The 20,140-nt window shown below is 45.0% G+C and overlaps 1 protein-coding gene across 3 annotated transcripts in view; it reads left to right on the top strand.

Annotated features, from left to right (window-relative positions):
* Window positions 1-20,140, top strand: part of RHBDL2 (rhomboid like 2) — a 57,661-nt gene that overhangs the window by 16,208 nt on the left and 21,313 nt on the right. For all 3 annotated transcript variants that reach the window (XM_010352690.2, XM_030942715.1, XM_030942716.1), the window contains 3 exons: window positions 8,220-8,590; window positions 11,547-11,695; window positions 16,095-16,207. In XM_010352690.2, coding sequence (XP_010350992.1) covers window positions 8,345-8,590; window positions 11,547-11,695; window positions 16,095-16,207 — 508 coding nt within the window. In that variant the 5' untranslated portion in view covers window positions 8,220-8,344. The remainder of the gene's footprint in view (window positions 1-8,219; window positions 8,591-11,546; window positions 11,696-16,094; window positions 16,208-20,140) is intronic.

The following is a 20,140-nucleotide window of genomic DNA, read 5'->3' as shown; positions in this document are numbered from 1 at the left end:
TACCTGGCCCTGGTTAATTTTTGCTAATTTTTTCTGGCAAAACCAGTCTGGGGAACTTCTGGTCTAGTTCACGGTGCAGCTGAGAGAGCTGTGGCTCAGAGCCAGGAAGGAACTTGCCCCTGGTCACACAGCCAGGAAATGGCAGTCTAGACCAGAAAACACATCTCCTGATTCTATGCTCCTCTCACTGTGTCTCCCAAACACGGAACAAGAACTGATTTTATTTTTATTTATGTATTTATTTTTTTGAGATGTAGTCTTGCTCTGTTGCCCAGGCTGGGGTGTAGCAGTATGATTTCAGCTCACTGCAACCTCTGCCTCCCAGGTTCAAATGATTCTTCTGCCTCAGCCTCCCCCAGTAGCTGGGATTAAAGGCATCCACCACCTCACCTGGCTAATTTTTGGGTACTTTTAGTAGAGATGGGGTTTTACCATGTGCTAGGCTGGTCTCGAATGCCTGACCTCAGGTGATCCACCCACCTTGGCCTCCCAAAGTGCTGGGATTACAGACAGGCATGAGCCACCGTGCCCAGCCAAGAACTGAATTTAACTTGCAACAGGAACATTCCAGGTAGAGTTAAGAATTTCTTGGCTATTCATGTGTATTAGTTAGGTTATTTTATTTTTTTAAATTTTCTATTTTTGAGACAGGGTCTCTTTCTGTTGCCCAGGCTGCAGTGCAGTGGTATAATCACAGCTCACTGTAGCCTCAACCTCCCAGGTTCAAGCAATCCTCCTACCTCAACCTCCCAAGTAGTTGGGGACCACAGGTGCACGGTACTATGCCCAGCTAATGTTTTAATTTTTTTTTAGAGACGGGGTTTCACTATGTTGCCCAGGCTGGTCTTGAATTCCTGAGCTCAAGTAATCCTCCCACCTTGGACTCCCACAGTGCTAGGACTACAGGCATGAGCCACTGTGCCAGCCTAGTCAGTTTTTTTTTTTTTTCTTGAGACAGAGTTTCACTGTTGTTGCCCAGGCTGGAGTGTGATGGCGCAATCTCGGCTCACTACAACCTCCGCCTCCTGGGTTCAAGTGATTTTCCTGTCTTCACCTCCCAAGTAGCTGGGATTACAGGCGCATGCCACCATGCCCGGCTAACTTTTGTATTTTTAGTAGAGACTGGGTTTCATCATATTGGTCAGGCTGGTCTCGAACTCTTGACCTCAGGTGATCCATCCGCCTCGGCCTCTCAAAGTGCTGGGATTATAGGCGTGAGACACTGTGCCCGGCCCTAGTCAGGTTTTTTGATTGCAAAAGATGGGAACTGATTCTATCTAATTAAATCAGGAAATGAATTTTATTCAAAGCACATTGAGTAAGTTACAGAATCATTGGAAGGCTGTAGAAACAAGGCTTGGGAAATAAGCAAAAACACAGAGAGACCAGGTACCTAGAATTACAACAAATCCCATCACAGAGCCAGGTAGGTGAGGACAGCCTCAGTGCTGCTGCTGCTGAGTGCCCAGTGCTCCTGCCTTCATCACAGCCACAGCTGGCATTGGACGCTGGATGCCATGCTGACCCCAATGGCAAGGCTATCTGGACACTGGATACTGCTGCCACTGCTGCAACCACTGTAAAGAATTTTTTCCATCCCCACCTCCAGCCTCAGAAATCCTAAGCAAATGCAGCTGGTTGGTCAAGCGTGGGTGACTAGCTGCCTCGGGACATGTGAAAGTGAATATTGGGCATGGTTAATGTCTGTAATGGGAGCCGTTTCCTGCTGCCCACCAGGAGAAGATAAATTCCCCAAGAAAACTGACAAATGACAACTACATACATGTTGTCAAAGAATCCACTGAGGCCGGGCGCGGTGGCTCAAGCCTATAATCCCAGCACTTTGGGAGGCCGAGATGGGTGGATCACGAGGTCAGGAGATCGAGACCATCCTGGCTAACACAGTGAAACCCCGTATCTACTAAAAAATACAAAAAACTAGCCAGGCGAGGTGGTGGGTGCCTGTAGTCCCAGCTACTCGGGAGGGTGAGGCAGGAGAATGGTGTAAACCCGGGAGGTAGAGCTTGCAGTGAGCTGAGATCTGGCCACTGCACTCCAGCCCGGGTGACAGAGCGAGACTCCGTCTCAAAAAAAAAAAAAAAAAAAAAAAAAAAAAGAATCCACTGAAAGTCCTTGACATTTGCAGATTCAACACTTGCAATTTCAGTAATTTACTAGTTATTCCCAAAGGCCCATTATGAATGAACATGAGTTGAATGATTGGCTTTGCCTGTTAGTGAGCCAGGCCTACCGCTCTGCCTGGACATCTCACATGACTGTTACCCTTTATGTAGTTTGCATGCAGTGATTAAAATATTTGTTTCTTGTTTGCAGAGTAGAAAAGATTCATAAAATAAATCATCCATTGGTGCCAGTGATATAAACAAAGAGAAAGGAGGAGGTATAAGACAGTGACTTTGTCTTTTGGCTACAAATAGAAGTTTTGGATAAACTGGCATGCTGTGTCAAGTTCAGTCGTGTCTAAGATCCCTGATATCAGTTGTTTAGTGAGTGCATCAGCCAGTGCCAAAGCTGCTCATCAAGAAAGAGATTAACCTTTTTTTTTTTTGAGTCAGAGTTTCTGTCGCCCAGGCTGGAGTGCAGTGTCAAAATCTCGGCTCACTGCAACCTCCACCTCCTACTGCAACCTCCGCCTTCTGGGTTCAAGAGATTCTTCTGTCTCAGCCTCCCGAGTAGCTGGGATTACAGGCGCATGGCACCAAGGCCAGCTAATTTTTGTATTTTTAGTAGAGGCAGGGTTTCACCATGTTGGCCAGGCTGGTCTCAAACGCCTGACCTCAAGTGATCTGCCCGCCTCGGCCTCCCAAAGTGCTGTGATTACAGGTGTGAGCTACCATGCCCGGCCTGGCTATACTTTACAATGTAATTTTGGGAGACACTGTGTGGTATGTAGTACATTAGAGCATCTGAAAGGTATGGAAAAATCTTTTGCAAATGTCAGGAGTCTCCTATGTAAATCTCTTTATAGAAATCTCTTTTCGGCTGGGCATGGTGGTTTACGCCTATAATCCCAGCAGTTTATGAGGCCTAGGTGGATGGATCACTTGAGGTCAGGAGCTCAAGACCAGCCTGACCAACATGGTGAAACCCTATCTCTACTAAAAATACAAAATTAGCCAGGCATGGTGGTGCACACCTGTAACTCCAGCTACTTGGGAGGCTGAGGCAGGAGAACTGCTTGAACCTGGGAGGTGGAGGTTGTGGTGAGCCGAGATCGCGCCATTGCACTCCAGCCTGGGCAACAAGAGCAAAACTCCATCTCAAAAAAAAAAAAAAGAAAAAAGAAATCTCTTTTCAACAGATTTTTTTTTTTTTTAAGGTTGACTAACTGTCCTGTGTAAATGAGCACAGTCCTGCCCTTTCAAGTCTTTGGCCAACACACTGGCTCTGTGATTGTTAACAAGTAATGCTTATTCCAGGCAAAGTCAGGAAGTAGGAAAGTTCTTTCTGTGTTTCCTTTTTTTTTTTTTTTTTTGAGATGGCGTCTTGCTCTGTCGCCCAGGCTGGAGTGCAGTGGCGCGATCTCTGCTCACTGCAAGCTCTGCCACCTGGGTTCACGCCATTCTCCTGCCTCAGCCTCCCAAGTAGCTGGGACTACAGGCGCCCGCCACCACGCCTGGCTAATTTTTTTGTATTTTTAATAGAGACGGGGTTTCACTGTGTTAGCCAGGATAGTCTTGATCTCCTGACCTTGTGATCCACCCGCCTTGGCCTCCCAAAGTGCTGGGATTACAGGCGTGAGCCACCGCACCTGGCCCTGTGTTTCCTTTTAAGAGTACTTGTGACCAGGTGGGATCTTTCTATGTTTCCTCTTGAGAATACTTGTGGATCACAGGCTCTCTCACACCTGTAATCTCAATGCTTTGAGAGGTCAAGCAGGGAGGATCCCTTGAATTCAAGGGTTTGAAACCAGCTGGACAACATGGGGTGGCCACCATCTCAAAATAATGATAATAATAGTAATAAAGTTAAAAACTTTTTTTGTTTAAAAAAAGAATACTTGGCAACCATGAAGGAAAGGGTTTTGGTTCTTTTTTTCCCCCTCCCCAATTCTCAGAACCCGTGAAAGGGTTTTGGTTCTTGGCGTGCATAAGGAACATTTCCATTTTTAACCAGAAGGCTAGAGACGTTCTAACAATCTACCTAGTTGTTCCCTACCTGTAGGATGAGAACTTTTCACAGCAGTGCCACCCAGTTTTGATCTGTGTATGTGAGGCCTTTCAAAAAAGAGTGGGCAGCAACTTGCTGCAGATAAGAGGTAGGAGGTTTGCTTAGTGAGTAAGAAAGCAGAGTCAGCGCAGTAAATCTCCACCCAGTAAATGACACCCAATAAATGAGTACTCAAGTGCCAAGTAAAAGAATGGACAGCTGATGATGCTTGAATATTTATTTGAGACTAGAATGTGTTATAATCCTTGTTTTGTTTTGAGACTCCTGCTCCATTCAATTGGGCTTCCAAAAATTCTGGTAATCTGAAGTGTGTTTCTAGACGCTGTATCCCAAGTTTGACCTATAGAGCCCATGGAGTTTATATACAGGCCACGCCCAAGGAAGGACAAAATTAATGACAATATGACCTTCAATTAGATTTGCTTTATGAGGCCCCGGGGAGGGAAACCTTGGACACAGGAGCTGGTGAATAGATTCCAGCAGCGTAAGGAAGAACTACCCAAGAATTAGAACTGTTAGAAAATACAGCAACCCCACTGAAGTCCATCTAGATTGTTTATAATTCTTCACTGCTATGAATAGTTTTGCATGAATAGCCTTGTCATATACCTTTGTGTATGTGCTCAAATACCTTTGAAGGGTGGATTTCTAGAAGTTGGATGGTTCTGTTGAAAGGTATATGCTTTTAATAGTTCATACACATTGGCCAATTGCCTTCCAAAAGGCTGCATTAATTTATACCTCATACATTGCACCCATTGCCACACACCTCATAAATACAGGATATTATCAGTCTTTTTTTTTGTTTTCTTTTTTTTTGAGATGGAATTTCACTCCTGTCACCCAGGGTTGAGTGCAATGGCACGATCTCAGCTCACTGAACCCTCCGCCTCCTGGTTTCAAGTGATTCTCCTGCCTCAGCCTCATGAGTAGCTGGGATTACAGATGCTTGCCCCCATGCCCAGCTAATTTTTGTATTTTTAATGGAGACGGATTTCAACATATTGGCCAGGCTGGTCTTGAACTCCTGACCTCAGGTGATCCACCGACCTCGGCCTCCCAAAGTGCTGGTATCACAGGCATGAGCCACCGTGCCTGGCCTAAGTCTTTTTCATTGTTACCAATATGATAGGTAATATTTCCTCAGAAATTCAGGAGTGGGGCAGAAGACAAATGTGAGTAGGAGAGACAGGGAAATGTCAGAGACTGGAAGGAGCACCTGTGAGCATTATAGCACCAGGTATTGGAGATAAGATAAATCAGAGAGAGGCCCCTGTTCTCAGGAAACAGGGTGGACAGGTGTGGAAGTTGGAGGATGATAGTAATTGACTGAAAAGAGAGGTAAAACCAAAATGTTGGCTGGGTGCAGTGGGTCACACTTGTAATCCCAGCACTTTGGGAGGCTGAGATGGGAGGATCACTTGAGCCCAGGAGTTTGAGACTAACCTGGGTAACACAGGAAGATCCCATCTCAACAAAATAGAAAAAAATAGCTGGGCGTGGTGGCGTGTGTGCTTGTGGTCCCAGTTACTTGGGAGGCTGAGGTGGGAGGCTCATTTGAGCCTGGGAGGTAGAGGCTGCAATGAGCTGTGATCCTGCCACTGCAATACAGCCTGGGTGACAGAGAGAGACTTTGCCTCAAAAAAATTAAATAAAAAAACCCCAAATGTTTCTAATTGCTACCAATGTGCTCATTTGGTGCTAGAGCCTAAAGTAGCTAGAACTACATGTCTACTTTATGGCATAAGGCAAGGCAGAAAGCAGTCATGCAATGAGTTTTGGCTAAACCGATTGGGTCAACTATCTTTGCAGCACAGCAAATATGTTTAGGCACTAACATGCCTAAAATGGTGGTCCTGACGTTGTAACATTTCTGGAACTGTTGAAATCCCAAGATAAGGGTAAATGTAATCCTTATTTTTGTAGCTCCTTTTATACAGTTGTATTGTTAACAATGTGGAATTGTATTTCCTCATAAAATGATTATGTATGATATTTAGATTTACAATAAGGCTGATTTGTACAATGTGAACTGTCTCTAATTGAACTTATTTTTTAAATGCTTCAATATTTGTGGTTAAAAGCTGCTGATCTTAAATCCACATTGTAGTTTTGTCAACTATGAGATGTGGCAAAAACTAGAAAAAAAATCATCAGTCTTCAAGGGCAATTAATAAAAGAGTTATATCTATGGACTGAATGTCTGACTCTGGGAGGCAGGTGAGCGGGTGGGTGAAAAGTGCAGGGGAGAGCAAAAGCTTTTATTTTCAGAAAAGTTGCTGGGGAAAAGAAAAATAAGATGGCTCTTCCTCGATTTATTGAATATAACCTATTCTAATGTGAAAAGTTGCCTAATGAGTTTCATTTGAAAATCAATAGAATTTGATCTGATTCCCAGTAATAGGCAGTGTGAAAACAGGCCCCAGGCTCAGCTCCATCCCTTCCATCTATCCATCCATCCATCTAAAACTCATTCACCCATCTATAGCCAATAACAACTAATAATTATAGGTTGTTTACTACTGTTCTTTTTTTTTTTTTCGAGACAGAGTCTTACACCGTGGCCCAGTCTAGAGTGCAGTGGTGTGAATTTGGCTCACTGTAACCTCCGCCTCCCAGGTTCAAGTTATTCTCCTGCTTCAGCCTCCCAAATAGTTGGAAGTACAGGAACGTGCCCTTATGCCCAGCTCGTTTTTGTATTTTTAGTAGAGACGGGGTTTCACCATGTTGGCCCGGCTAGTCTGAAACTCCTGACCTCAAGTGATGGGATCACAGGCTAAGCCACCATGCCTTGCCCAGATACTGCCCAGATACTGTTCTAAGTGCTTTATTGCATTATATCAAGTAAGCTTCTCAGCAATGTTATGAGGCAAGTGCTATCATTATTCCCAGTTTAAAATGGAATCTGAGGGTTTCCCAATAAGTTAAACATAGAATTAATTACCATATGACCCAGCAATTCCACTCATAGGTATATGCTCCCCCTCAAACTAGAAACAGATATTTAAAGAAAACTTGTGCCGGGCACGGTGGCTCACGCCTGTAATCCCAGCACTTTGGGAGGCCGAGATGGGCGGATCACGAGGTCAGGAGATGGAAACCATCCTGGCTAACATGGTGAAACACCGTCTCTACTAAAAAAAAAAAAAAAAAAAAAAAATTAGCCGCGCATGGTGGTGGGTGCCTGTAGTCCCAGCTACTCAGGAGGCTGAGGCAGGAGAATGGCGTGAACCCGGGAGGCGGAGCTTGCGGTGAACTCAGATGGCGCCACTGCACTCCAGCCTGGGTGACAGAGCTAGACTCCGTTTCAAAAAAAAAAAAAAAAAAAAAAAGAAAGAAAGAAAGAAAGAAAGAAAACTTGTACAGGGATGTTCATTCACAATAGCCAAAAGGTGGAAAAACCCCAAATGTCCATAAACAGATGAGTGGATAAACAAAATGTGGCATGTCTGTACAACGCAACAGCATTCAGCCATAAAAAAAGACATTCTAGACTGGGTGTAGTGGCTCATGCCTGTAATCCCAGCTCTATGGGAGGCTGAGGCGGGTGGATCACTTCAGGTCAGGAGTTCAAGACCAGCCTGGCCAACACTGTGAAATCCTGTTTCTACTGAAAATACAAAAATTAGCCAGGGAGGGTGAAGCAGAAGAATTGCTTGAACCCAGTAGGCAGAGGCTGCAGTGAACTGAGATCTCGCCACTGCACTCCAGCCTGGGCCAAAGAGCAAAATGACAAAAAAAAAAAAAAAAAAAAAAAAAAAAAATTAAATGACAAAAATGGTAAATTTTATGTTATGTGTATTTCACCACAATTTAAGAAATATGTAATTTGAGACTTGAGAATTTAATTAAGTGATTTACCTGATGTTAACTGACAGCTGATACGTGGTAGAGCTGTGTTTTAATCTCAGTTATCTGGCTCTTTGGCTCATGCTTTTTAAAACAATTACAGAGAAAACTTTATTTTGGGCCATTTAGGAGGTTTAGATCATTTTGATCATCTTCAGCTGTCTTCTCTTTACATACAGGAAAGGCCTTGGAAAGCAGTGGTTGCGTCAGACAGCCCAGGGAAGAGCCGCATCCTGAGGACCTAGAGCCACCTGCTGTTCCCTGGGATTCATGTCCTTCTGGGGTGGAGGGAGAACCCAGGACAATGGCTGCTGTTCATGATCTGGAGATGGAGAGCATGAATCTGAATATGGGGAGAGAGATGAAGGAAGAGCTGGAAGAAGAGGAGAAAATGAGAGAGGATGGGGGAGGTAAAGATCGTGCCAAGAGTAGAAAGGTCCACAGGATCGTCTCAAAATGGATGCTGCCCGAAAAGGCCCGAGGAACATACTTGGAGAGAGCTAACTGCTTCCCGCCCCCTGTGTTCATCATCTCCATCAGTCTGGCTGAGGTGAATGGGGAGCAGGGTGGGCAATGGGGTAAGTGGCACAGGGGAGTTCAAACAAACTAGGGGTCAGATCTACATCTAGAGAAGAGACTGGGAACGTGTGAGAGAGCTCGGCGGGGATGGGGACAGCACACACCTCACCTCTGCCTCCGCCCTCCCCACAGCTGCCTTTGAGGCTTTCCCTATACTCACGGTCACTGCCAACCCAGGTGGAGTTTCCTTTGTCAGACAAAGCTGCCCAGCTGTGGCTGCAGTTTCAGTGGCTTCCTTTCATTTTAGCCGTGAGGGCTTTAGGAACCAAATCATCCTGGGGTTGCATGTAAGCTTTCTCTCATGAACCGACTGAGACTGGTTGGTAAGGCCCTTCTGGGACCCCAGGTTTGGAACTATTATAGAATGCTTCTGAATTTCAGTAGGAAAAAACCGGGATCCTTTATCAATGTCTACTTCAGGCAGTATGTGATGTGTTTTCAGGCTCTGATCTAGTCAGTCCTCGTGTTTTCCAGAAAAGACTGCAAGGCTCAGAGAGGTGGGATGACTTTCCCAAGGTCACATCATAGTCACTGGGCCAGGATGAGGCTCCCCTGAACCTCGTGGCACCTAGTTTTTTCCCCACACTTGATGTCCTATAAAGGAATTGGCCAACTGTGGCTGCCTGTGGAGTGTGACTTCAGGGGCACTAGGCAGTTCCTAATGTAACCCTTTTAGTTCCCACTGATGCACTGATGCCTCAGCTTCCTTTTCACAAACTGTATTCATCAAGAGTTCTTCAGAAAAACAGAATCAGTAGGTGTGTGTGTCCTGGGGGAAGAGAGATTAATATTTATTTTAAGGAATTAGCTCAAATGATTATGGAGACTTGGCAGGTTCAAAATCTTAAGGGAAGGCTGGCAGGCTGGAGGCCCAGGGAAGACTTGCCGTTCAAGTCCAAAGGTAGAGTTCTGCTGGCAGAATTCCCTTCCCTAACAGAGGACAGTCTTTTCTCTAGCAAGGCCTTCAACTGACTAGACAAGGCTCACCCATAGTATGGTGGGAAATCGGTTTTACTCAAAGACTACTGATTGAAATATTAGTGTAAACCGTATCCTCACAAAAACACCTAGGATAATGTTTAAGCAAATGTCTGGGTAGCATAGCCTAGCTAAGTTGACACATAAAATTAACCGTTGCAGGGACCAAGCCTCTTATGGCTCAGATAAAGGTAAGGCTAAGGTGTAAGCATCCCAGGAGATGCTGTGGTCAAGTCTGTTTAGGTTGAAAGGGCACAGTTCTAATTTTTTTCACAGGATTTTATTGTGAGACTGCTTGCAACTGGAAAGTCTTCAGATCTGAGGCATCTGTATCTGCTTTTTCTGCTTCTCCCTCCTGTTATCCTTCCGGCCTATGAGTTGTCTTGTGTTCCAATCAGCTGTGTGTGTGTCTTTTCCAGGTGAATGGGGAAGAATGAGATAAGCTCTCATGGTACAAATCACAATTGCCTAGATAGTGAGTGCTATGGAGGAGGGTGGTTTGCCATAGGAGGCTCATGGAGCAGGTGCTGAGACACCTGCCTCTCACAGAAAGACCAATTTTTAAATTAAAAATTTTCAAATAAACTTTTAGATAAAATAGAAAGTTTCTATATGCTCCTCACCCAGTTTCTCTCATTGTTTATATCCTACATTTCCATAGTACATTGCATTATTTTTCTTTTTTTTCAAACCCAGGATAATCTCTGTATATAGTACATTACGTTTCCATAGTGTGTGTGTGTGTGTGTGTATATATATATATATATATATATATATATATGTATTTTTTTAAATTTGAGACGGAGTTGCTCTGTCACCCAGCCTGGAGTGCCAGTGGTGTGATCTCAGCTCACTGCAACCTCCGCCTCTCAGGGTCAAGCGATTCTCCTGACTCAGACTCCCAAGTAGCTGTGATTACAGGTGTGCATCACCACACCTGGCTAGTTTTTTTTTTTTTTTTTTTTTTGTATTTTTAGTAGAGACGTGGTTTCGCCATGTTGGCCAGGCTGGTCTTGAACTCCTGACCTCAGATGATCCGCCTGCCTCAGCCTCCCAAAGGGCTGGGATTATAGGCATGAGCCACTGCGCCTGGCCCCATAGTGCATTTGTCAAAACTAAGAAAGTGCCATTGGCATATTCCTAACTAAACTCCAGATTTATCTGGATTTTTACCAGTTTCTCCATTAATGGCCTCTTTCTGTTCCTCTGGTACCCACTGCATTTAGCTGTCATGTCTCCCAGGCTGCTCTGATCTATGTATGGCAGCTTCTCAGTCTGTTTTTCATGACTCTGATAGTCTTGAGGGGGACTGGCTAGGGATCCTGTAGAATGTCCCCCAGCTGGGGTTTGACTGATGCTTTTCTCGTGATTTAACTGGAGTTATGAGTTTGGGAGAAGAATACCATGGAGGTGAAGGGCCCTTCCCATCACATAGCCTCAGAAAGTTGAGGACATCACATGGCATCACTGGGACATTCACCTCCATCCCTTGGTTAAGGGAGTGTTTGCCAGGTCTCTCTCCTTGCAAGTGACTATTTTTCCCTTTCCCTGCTCTGTTATTCGGAAGCCAGCATTGACCTACTTTCATAGGAAGTTGTAAATGAAAGATCAGTTGGTGTGACGATGAGGGCAGTGGGTATTTAAGAGTGAGAGGGTAGTAGAGAACGTAGTGCCAGAGAGCAGGGGGTCCAAGAGCAGGGCCAAAGGGGTTCAGAAAGTCTTCCTTACAATGTGAGCTAGCACTGCTCCCAACCATCGGAGGAAGTGGGGTATGGTGGAAACCATCACAGCAGGGGATGGTGAAGAAGTGTATTTCATGTCATCTTCTGGCTCTATGGTGTGGCCCACTTGAGAGCTGAATCATCTGAAACAGTTACTGCCCATGGGCCTGAATGGGGCCCCTCTCTGGAGACGGTGTGGTTAACACTCATGTCTGCTCCCTCCGTCAGCTGGCAGTGTTTATTTACTATGCTGTGTGGAAGCCTCAGAAACAGTGGATCACCTTGGACACAGGCATCTTGGAGAGTCCCTTTATCTACAGTCCTGAGAAGAGGGAGGAAGCCTGGAGGTTTATCTCATACATGCTGGTACATGCTGGGTAAGCAATGACAGTTAAGCCCCTGGTATCAGAGTTGATTATATCGTTGTAACCTCTAACATTTGTTGAGTGCTTTATTATTGATAAGGCACTTTCATGTCCACAATCTTCACAGCAACCCTAAGGAGTAGGTATTGCTCCCGCTGCTTTATGTCTGAGGCTTGGAAGATGTAGTCATGAAGGCTGAGGTGGGCAGATCACATGAGGTCAGGAATTCGCGACCAGCCTGGCCGATATAGTGAAACCCCATCTTTATTAAAAATAAAAAAATTATTCAGGCATGGTGGTGCATATCTGTAGTCCCAGGAGGCCTAGGTGGGAGAATTGCTTGAACCTGGGAGGCAGAGGTTGCAGTGAGCCAAGATCGTGCCACTGCACTCCAGGCTGGGGGACAAGAGCAAGACTCCATCTCAAAAAAAAAAAAAAAAAAAAAAGCTGTAGTCACTTGCTCCAAGTCACACAGCTAAGTTGCAGAGCTAGGACCTCAGCACACTAGTGCTAACTCTAAGGCCAGTATATCTTTTTTTTTTTTTTTTTGAGATGGAGTCTCACTCTTGTCGCCATGCTTGAGTGCAGTGGGGCGATCTCTGCTCACTGCAACCTCCGCCTCCTGGGTTGAAGCGATTCTCCTGCCTCAGCCTCCTGAGTAGCTGGGATTACAGGCACCCGCCACCAGGACGGGCTAATTTTTATACTTTTAATAGAGACGGGGTTTCACCATGTTGGCTAGGCTAGTCTCGAACTCTGACCTCAGGTGATCCATCTGCCTTGGCCTCCCAAAGTGCTGGGATTACAGGCATGAGCCACTGTGCCCATAAGGCCAGTATATATTGCATTATAACTGCCCAATATTAGTATTTATTTAGGAATATTAATGAGAAGAGACCAAATGATTGCAAAACCAAAAGCATGTTCCCCTAGTTGTCTAATGTTGTTAAATATACTCTTTAGGCTATGAAAATGGTGGTGCTGAGTCACCAGTCTCCTCCTCCACCACCATACATCAGACAAAATTTAGTTCATGGCCGGGCACAGTGGCTCACGCCTGTAATCCCAGCACTTTGGGAGGCCAAGGCGGGTAGATCACCTGAGGTCAGGAGTTCGAGACCAGCCTGACCAATATGATAAAACCCCATCTATACTAAAAATACAAAAACTAGCTGAGTGTGGTGGCGTGTGCTTGTAATCCCAGCTACTCAGGAGGCTGAGACAGGAAGATTGCTTGAACCCAGGAGGTGGAGGTTGCAGTGAGCCAAGATCACGCCACTGCACTCTAGAGTAGGTGATACAGCGAGACTCTCTCTCAAAAATAAAACAAAATAAATTTAGTTCATGAACATATTGATGAGTGTATGATACTGTTATCTATCTGGAATAATACTGGTAATAGGAGATGCAGTGACCGCCATTTAGTTTTGCCTATAGTTTCTTTTCTTTTCTTTTTTTTTTGAGATGGAGTCTAGCTTTGTCACCAGGCTGGAGTGTGGTGGTGCAATCTCGGCTCACCACAACCTCTGGCTCCCTGGTTTAAGCCATTCTTCTGCCTCAGCCTCCTGAGTAGCTGGGATTACAGGCACGTGCCACCAGGCCCAGCTAATTTTTGTATTTTTAGTAGAGACGGGATTTCACCATGTTGGCCAGGATGGTCTCAATCTCCTGACCTTGTGATCCGCCTGCCTCAGCCTCCCAAAGTGCTGGGATTACAGGTGTGAGCCACTGCACCCAGCCGCCTATAGTTTGTTAAATGCTGATGGCCTTTCATGAACTCACCCAGCATCCGTGATCCACCATGCCCACTGCAGACAGCGGGCAGCTCCCTGTTGGCCCCACCTATCTGGTGAACTCTTGTGGCCTCAGGTGGGGCCAACCTTGTCTATGCAGTTTACCCAGCCCTGTACTTGAAAACAACTTGTAGCTGGGGTGTGGTGGTGTGTGCCTGCAGTTCCAGCTACTTGGGAGGCTGACAAGGGAGGATTGCTTTGAGTCCAGGAGTCTGAGACCAGCCTGGGCAACATAGAGAGTGTCTCTACAAAAAAATAAAAGTTAAAAATAAATAAAAAAATAAAATAGAGGCTGGGCGCAGTGGCTTATGCCTGTAATCCCAGCACTTTGGGAGGCCGAGGTGGGCGGATCACAAGGTCAGGAGATCAAGACCATCTTGGCTAACACAGTGAAACCCTGTCTCTACTAAAAATACAAAAAAATTAGCCAGGCGTGGTGGTGGGTGCCTGTAGTCTCAGCTACTTGGGAGGCTGAGGCAGGAGAATGGCGTGAACCTGGGAGGCAGAGGTCGCAGTGAACCGAGATCATGCCACCGCACTCCAGCCTGGGTGACAGCACGAGACTGCGTCTCAAAAATAAATAAATAATAAAATAAAAATAAAATAAAATAAATAAATAAATAGAAAGGATGACACTTTGGCTTAGTGGCTAAATAGGCATCAGGACACATGGCTCAGAGGCTTGACAAATCGGGCAAAATCACCAATTGCTCAGTTTCCATTTAACGAGTATATCCTGAGCAAACATGGCTCCTGCACACAAGGACTTTAAGATGATAAGAGGGAACATGTCAGTTAAATAGCTATGTAAGGCAGTACAGTATTATAGTATATAGTAGGCTGGGTACAATATACCTCATAAGGTTGTTGTGATTAAATGAGACAATGGCTATAATTTTCACTGTGCCTAACACATAGTAAGGCACTTAAAAAAAATTTGCGGCCAGGAGCAGTGGCTCACACCTATAATCCCAGCACTTTTGGAGGCTGAGGTGGGTGGATTGCTTGAGCCCAGGAGTTCAAAACCAGCCTGGGTGACATGGTGAAACCCCCCTCTCTACAAAAAAAAAAAAAAAAAAAGAAAATTAGATGGGCACAGGGTGTGTGCCTGTAGTCCCAGGTACTGGGGAGGCTGAGGTGGGACAATTAAGGAATCCTCAGGCCCAGGAAATGGAAATGTAGTGAGTCAAAGTCGAGACACTGCACTCTAGCTTAGGTGAAGGGAGTGAAACCCTGTCTCAAAAAAAAAAAAAAAAAGGCCAGGTGCGGTGGCTCACACCTGTAATCCCAGCACTTTGGGAGGCCGAGGCAGGTGGATCACGAGGTCAGGAGTTCGAGACCAGCCTGGCCAATATGGTGAAACCCCGTCTCCACTAAAAATACAAAAATTAGCTGGGCGTAGTGGCACACGGGCAGAGGTTGCAGTGAGCTGGGATTGTGCCACTGCACTCCAGCCTGGGTGACAGAGCACACTCTGCCTGAAAAAAATTTTTTTTTTAATTTTTGCAAGGCTGTGTAGGACATACCATGTATAGGATTATATAAATTAGGAATGTTTTGGATGCAAGTACCAAAAATATCTAACAGGGCCTTAAACAGAGGTTATTTTTTTCCCATATAAGACGCCCAGAGAGGCCAGGCATGGTGGCTCATGCCTATAATCCCAGCACTTTCCCAGGCCAAAGTGGGTGGATCACCTGAGGTCAGGAGTTCAAGACCAACTTGGCCAACACGGTGAAACGCTGTCTCTACTTGAAATACAAAAATCGGCCAGGTGCGGTGGCTCATGCCTGTAATCCCAGCCTTTGGGAGGCCAAGGCAGGCAGATCACATGAGGTCAGGAGTTCGAGACCAGGCTGACCAACATGGAGAAACCCTGTCTCTATTAAAAATGCAAAATTAGCTGGGTGTGGTAGCGCATGCCTGTAATCACAGCTACTCAGGAGGCTGGGGCAGGAGAATCGCTTGAACCCGGGAGGCAGAGGTTGCAGTGAGCCGTGATCATGCCATTGCACTTCAGCCTGGGCAACAAGAGATAAACTCTGTCTCAAAAAAAAAAAAAGAAAAGAAAAGAAAAAAGAAAAAAAATACGCTGGGCGTGGTTGCGGGCACCTGTAATCTTAGCTACTAGGGAGGCTGAAGCAGGAGAATCGCTTGAACCTGGGAGGTGGAGGTTGCAGTGAGCCAAGATCATGCCATTGGACTCCAGCTCGGGCAACAAGAGATAAACTCCATCTCAAAAAAAGAAAAGAAAAAAAAATTAGCCAGGAGTGGTGGCATATGCCTGTAATCCCAGCTACTTGGGAGGCTGAGGCATAAGAATTACTTGAACCCTTGAGGCAGAGGTTGTGGTGAGCAGAGATTGCACCACTGCACTCCTGGCTGGGAGACACAGCAAGACTGTCACACACATACACACACACACACACACACACACACACACAGGCACAGAAAAAAGAAAAAGAAAAAAAGAGTTGTCTGCTAAGAAAAATTAGAAAATGGAATTCTAGTTAAGCAAATCCTTAACTGGAGAAAACACATGAAAGTCTGTTCATCTCCCAGGGAAATAACGGCTTGGTTTAGTCATAATGTGTGACAACTGTTGTTTGTCTCTGCAGAGTTCAGCACATCTTGGGGAATCTTTGTATGCAGCTTGTTTTGGGTATTCCGTTGGAAATGGTCCACAAAGGCCTCCGTGTGGGGCTGGTGTACCTGGCAGGAGTGATTGCAGGTCAGTGTTCTGAGGTAACACAGAATCAATACCTCTGGGCTCTTAGGATTACAAGCAAAGGAAAACACACTTATAGTAGGCTTCTTTAAGTCAAGATTTATTGCACTCCTCATATGTGCTAGGGAATACACTAAACCTTAGAGATCATTGAATTAGAGATACTATCAGCAAGCAACGACAAGTCATTGTGCCTGTCCTCAGGTATCTCACACTAAAGACAGGGTTTTGCATAATTCAAATTGCAAGTATGCGGGCGCTCCCACCTGTAATCCCAGCACTTTGGGAGGCTGAGAAGGGTGGATCACTTGAGGACCAGGAGTTCGAGACCAGCCTGGCCAATATGGTGAAACCCTGTCTCTACCAAAAATACAAAAATTAGCTGGGCGTGGTGGCTCACCCCTGTAATCCCAGCTACTCAGGGGGCTGAGGCACCAGAATTGCTTGAACCTAGCGGGTGGAGATTGCAATGAGCCAAGATGTGCCACTGCACTCCACACTCCAGCCTGGGCAACAGAGCGAGACTCTGTCTCAAAAAGAAAAAAAAAAAAAAGAAAAAAAGAAAACTGCAAGTAGTTTGGTGTATAGGTACGTATTTGAGTAAAGGCCTAAAGCCAGATCATGAAGGCCCTTATATGTCAGACTAATGATTTTGAGAAATAGCATGATCAGATTTGCATTTAAGAAAGACAACTTTAAGAGAATGTAGAGAATAACCAAAGGGGCTCTAAGACTGGGTAGGTACAAGCAGCATATGTTAGTGATCTCTAAAACTGGGTGCGCCTGAGATGATCCATTATGGCATGGGAAGAAAATATTAGAACTCCCATCCATCAGTTTGTTTATTTATTGGAAGCATTTTTTAAATTAAACTTTTAATTTTGAGATAATTGTAGATTTACATGCAGTTGTTAGAAATAATGCCTAGAGGTCTTATGTACCCTTTAAACCAGCGATCCTCAATGGTGACATCTTGCAAAACATTAGTACTGTATCACAACTAGGACACCCACGTTGATATAGTCAGGGTACAAAACATTTTCAAACCATATGGATCCCTCATGATGGCTTTTTATAGCTATACCGTTTTCTGTCCCACCCTCCTTTACCTCTGGCAACTACTAATCTGTTCTCCATTTCCATAATTTTGTCATCTGAAGAATATTGTATAAATGGAATAATCCAGTATATACCCTTGAGGGATTGATTTTCTTCACTCAGCATAATTCTCCGGGGATTCATCTAGGTTGTTGTATATGTCAATAGTTTATTGCTTTTTATTGCCCAGTATTTATTCCATCAAATGGGTATAGCATCGCTTGTTTAACCATTCACTCAATGAAGGTCATCTGCGTTGTTTTCAGCTTTTGGCTATTAGGAATAACACCACTCTAAACACCTGTGTATACGTTTTTATGAACATAAGTATGGGGTTTTGTGAACAGAGTTTTCGTTCTCTAAGATAAATGTCCAAAGGCACAGTTGTTGGATCATATGATAGTGGCATATTTTATTTTTAAATTTTATTTTATTTTATTTTATTTTATTTATTTTGAGATAGAGTCTCACCCTGTCACCCAGGCTGGAGTGCAATGGCGTGATCTCGGCTCACTGCAACCTCTGCTTCCCACGTTCAAATGATTCTCCCGCCTCAGCCTCCCGAGTAGCTGGGATTACAGGTGCCCGCCACTACACCCAGCTAACTTTTGTATTTTTAGTAGAGATGGGGTTTCACCATGTTGGCCAGGCTGGTCTCGAACTCCTGACCTTGTGATCCACCCACCTCGGACTCCCAAAGTGCTGGGATTACAGGTGAATTTTTAAAGAGAATTCTTTAGACATTAAACATTTAAAGAATATTTTCTAGAATGTCTCTCCCATTTTACATTCACCCTAGCAATGCCTAAATTATTCACATTCAGCATTTGATGTTGTCATGATTTGTTATTTTACCTGTGTTCGTGATATGGAAGGGGAGAAGGGAAGCGCTGGGTAGGGGAGGGCATAGTGCCTGGCTAGGGCTCCACCTCCAGGCCGGTGCCCACAGACCTACATGAGGACAGACATTTTTGTTTTCCTGCCCAAATGTTGCATTCCCCAATACCACCCTGACTTGCCATGCACCCATCCTGTGCCTATAAAAACCCTGAGACCCTACCTGGCAGACACACAAGTGGCTGGATGTGGAGAGGAACTCATCAACAGAAGATGACAGGACAGACGCCAGCAGGCCAGCAGGCCACTGACCAGCAGAAGGATGTGGAGTTTGGCTGGGGCAGTCAGAGGAGATCCCGGGCTGCCAAGTGGCCTGACTTCAGAGGAAAACCATCTTCCTTCTGGCTCCCCCATCTGCTGAGAGCTACTTCCACTCAATAAAACCTTGCACTCATTCTCCAAGCCCACACGTGATCCATCCAATTCTTCCCATACACCAAGGCAAGAACGCTGGGATTACAGAAAGCTCTCTGACCTGGAAATAAGGCAGAAGTAAATTGAGCTGACTAACAGAAGCCACCTACGGACGCCTAAACTAAAAGAGTACCCTGTAACATGTGCCCACTGGGGCTTCAGCTGTAAATTCAACCCTAGATACTGCCATGGGGTCAGAGCCCCACAGCCTGGCCATCGGAATACTCCCCCAAAGGTCTGAGCAGGCAGGGCATTGAAGAAGCGAACCACACCCCCATCGCACGCCCTGTAAGGAGAACGAGGGAACTTTTCCCATTTCACTCCTAAGTGGGTAGAGATATCTGATCATGGTCTTTTTTTTGTTTTGTTTTGTTTTGTTTTGTTTTGAGACGGAGTTTCACTCTTGTTGCCCAGACTGGAGTGCAGTGGTGCCATCTCATCTCACAGCAACCTCCACCTCCCGGGTTCAAGTGATTCTCCTGCCTCAGCCTCCCAAGTAGGTGGGATTACAGGCGTGCACCACCATGCCTGGCTAATTTTGTATTTTTAGTAGAGACGAGGTTTGTCCATGTTGGTCAGGCTGGTCTCAAACTCCTGACCTCAGGTGATCCGCCTGCCTTGGCCTCCCAAAGTGCTGGGATTACAGGCGTGAGCCACCGCGCCCAGCTGATCATGGTCTTAATTTGCATTTCCCTAATGGCTAATGATGTTGAATATCTTTTTTTTTTTCCAAATTTGGAGGGACATTCTGAGAGGCATTGTTGAATATCGTTTTATGTGCTTATCTGTCATCTATCTTCTTTAGTGAAATGTCTCTTCATGTTTTTTGCCCATTTTCTGACTTTTTTTTTAACTGTTGAATTGTGAGGGTTGTGTGTATATTCTAGATGCTAGCCCTTAGCTGAATATGTAGTTTATAAATATTTTCACCCAGTCTGTAGCTTGTCTTTTTATCCTCTTACCAACGTCTTTCAGAGAACATGAATTTTAAATTTTCATGAAGTCTAACATCAATTTTTCCATTTATGAATGGTGCTTTTGGGGTTATGTCTTAAAAACTTTTCACTGAACCTTAAGTCCTGAAGATTTTTTCCAATGTTATCTTCTAAAAGTTACAGTTTTATGCTTTACATATATTTATTTGTTTGTTCACTTTTAGAGACAGGGTCTTACTTGGTTGCCTAGGCCGGAATGTAGTGGCACCATCATAGGTTACTGCAGCCTGCAGCCTCGAACTCCTGTGCTCAAGTGATCCTCCGGCTTTGGCCTCCTAAAGTGTAGGGATTACAGGCACGAGCCACTGCACCAGGCCTTATGCTTTACTTTTTTGTTCTTTAATTTTATTTATTTATTTATTTGTTTTGAGACAGAGTTCCACTCTTGTCACCCAGGCTGGAGTGCAATAGTGTGATCTCGGCTCACTGCAACCTTCACCTCCCAGGTTCAAGCAATTCTCCAGCCTCAGCCTCCTGAGTAGCTGGGATTACAGGCGCCCACCAACACGCCTGGCTAATTTTTGTATTTTTA

The sequence above is a fragment of the Rhinopithecus roxellana genome, chromosome 12 (genome assembly GCF_007565055.1).
Source record: "Rhinopithecus roxellana isolate Shanxi Qingling chromosome 12, ASM756505v1, whole genome shotgun sequence".
NCBI classification, from domain to species: Eukaryota; Metazoa; Chordata; class Mammalia; order Primates; family Cercopithecidae; genus Rhinopithecus; species Rhinopithecus roxellana.
This window is presented reverse-complemented; position numbering and strand designations above follow the sequence as displayed.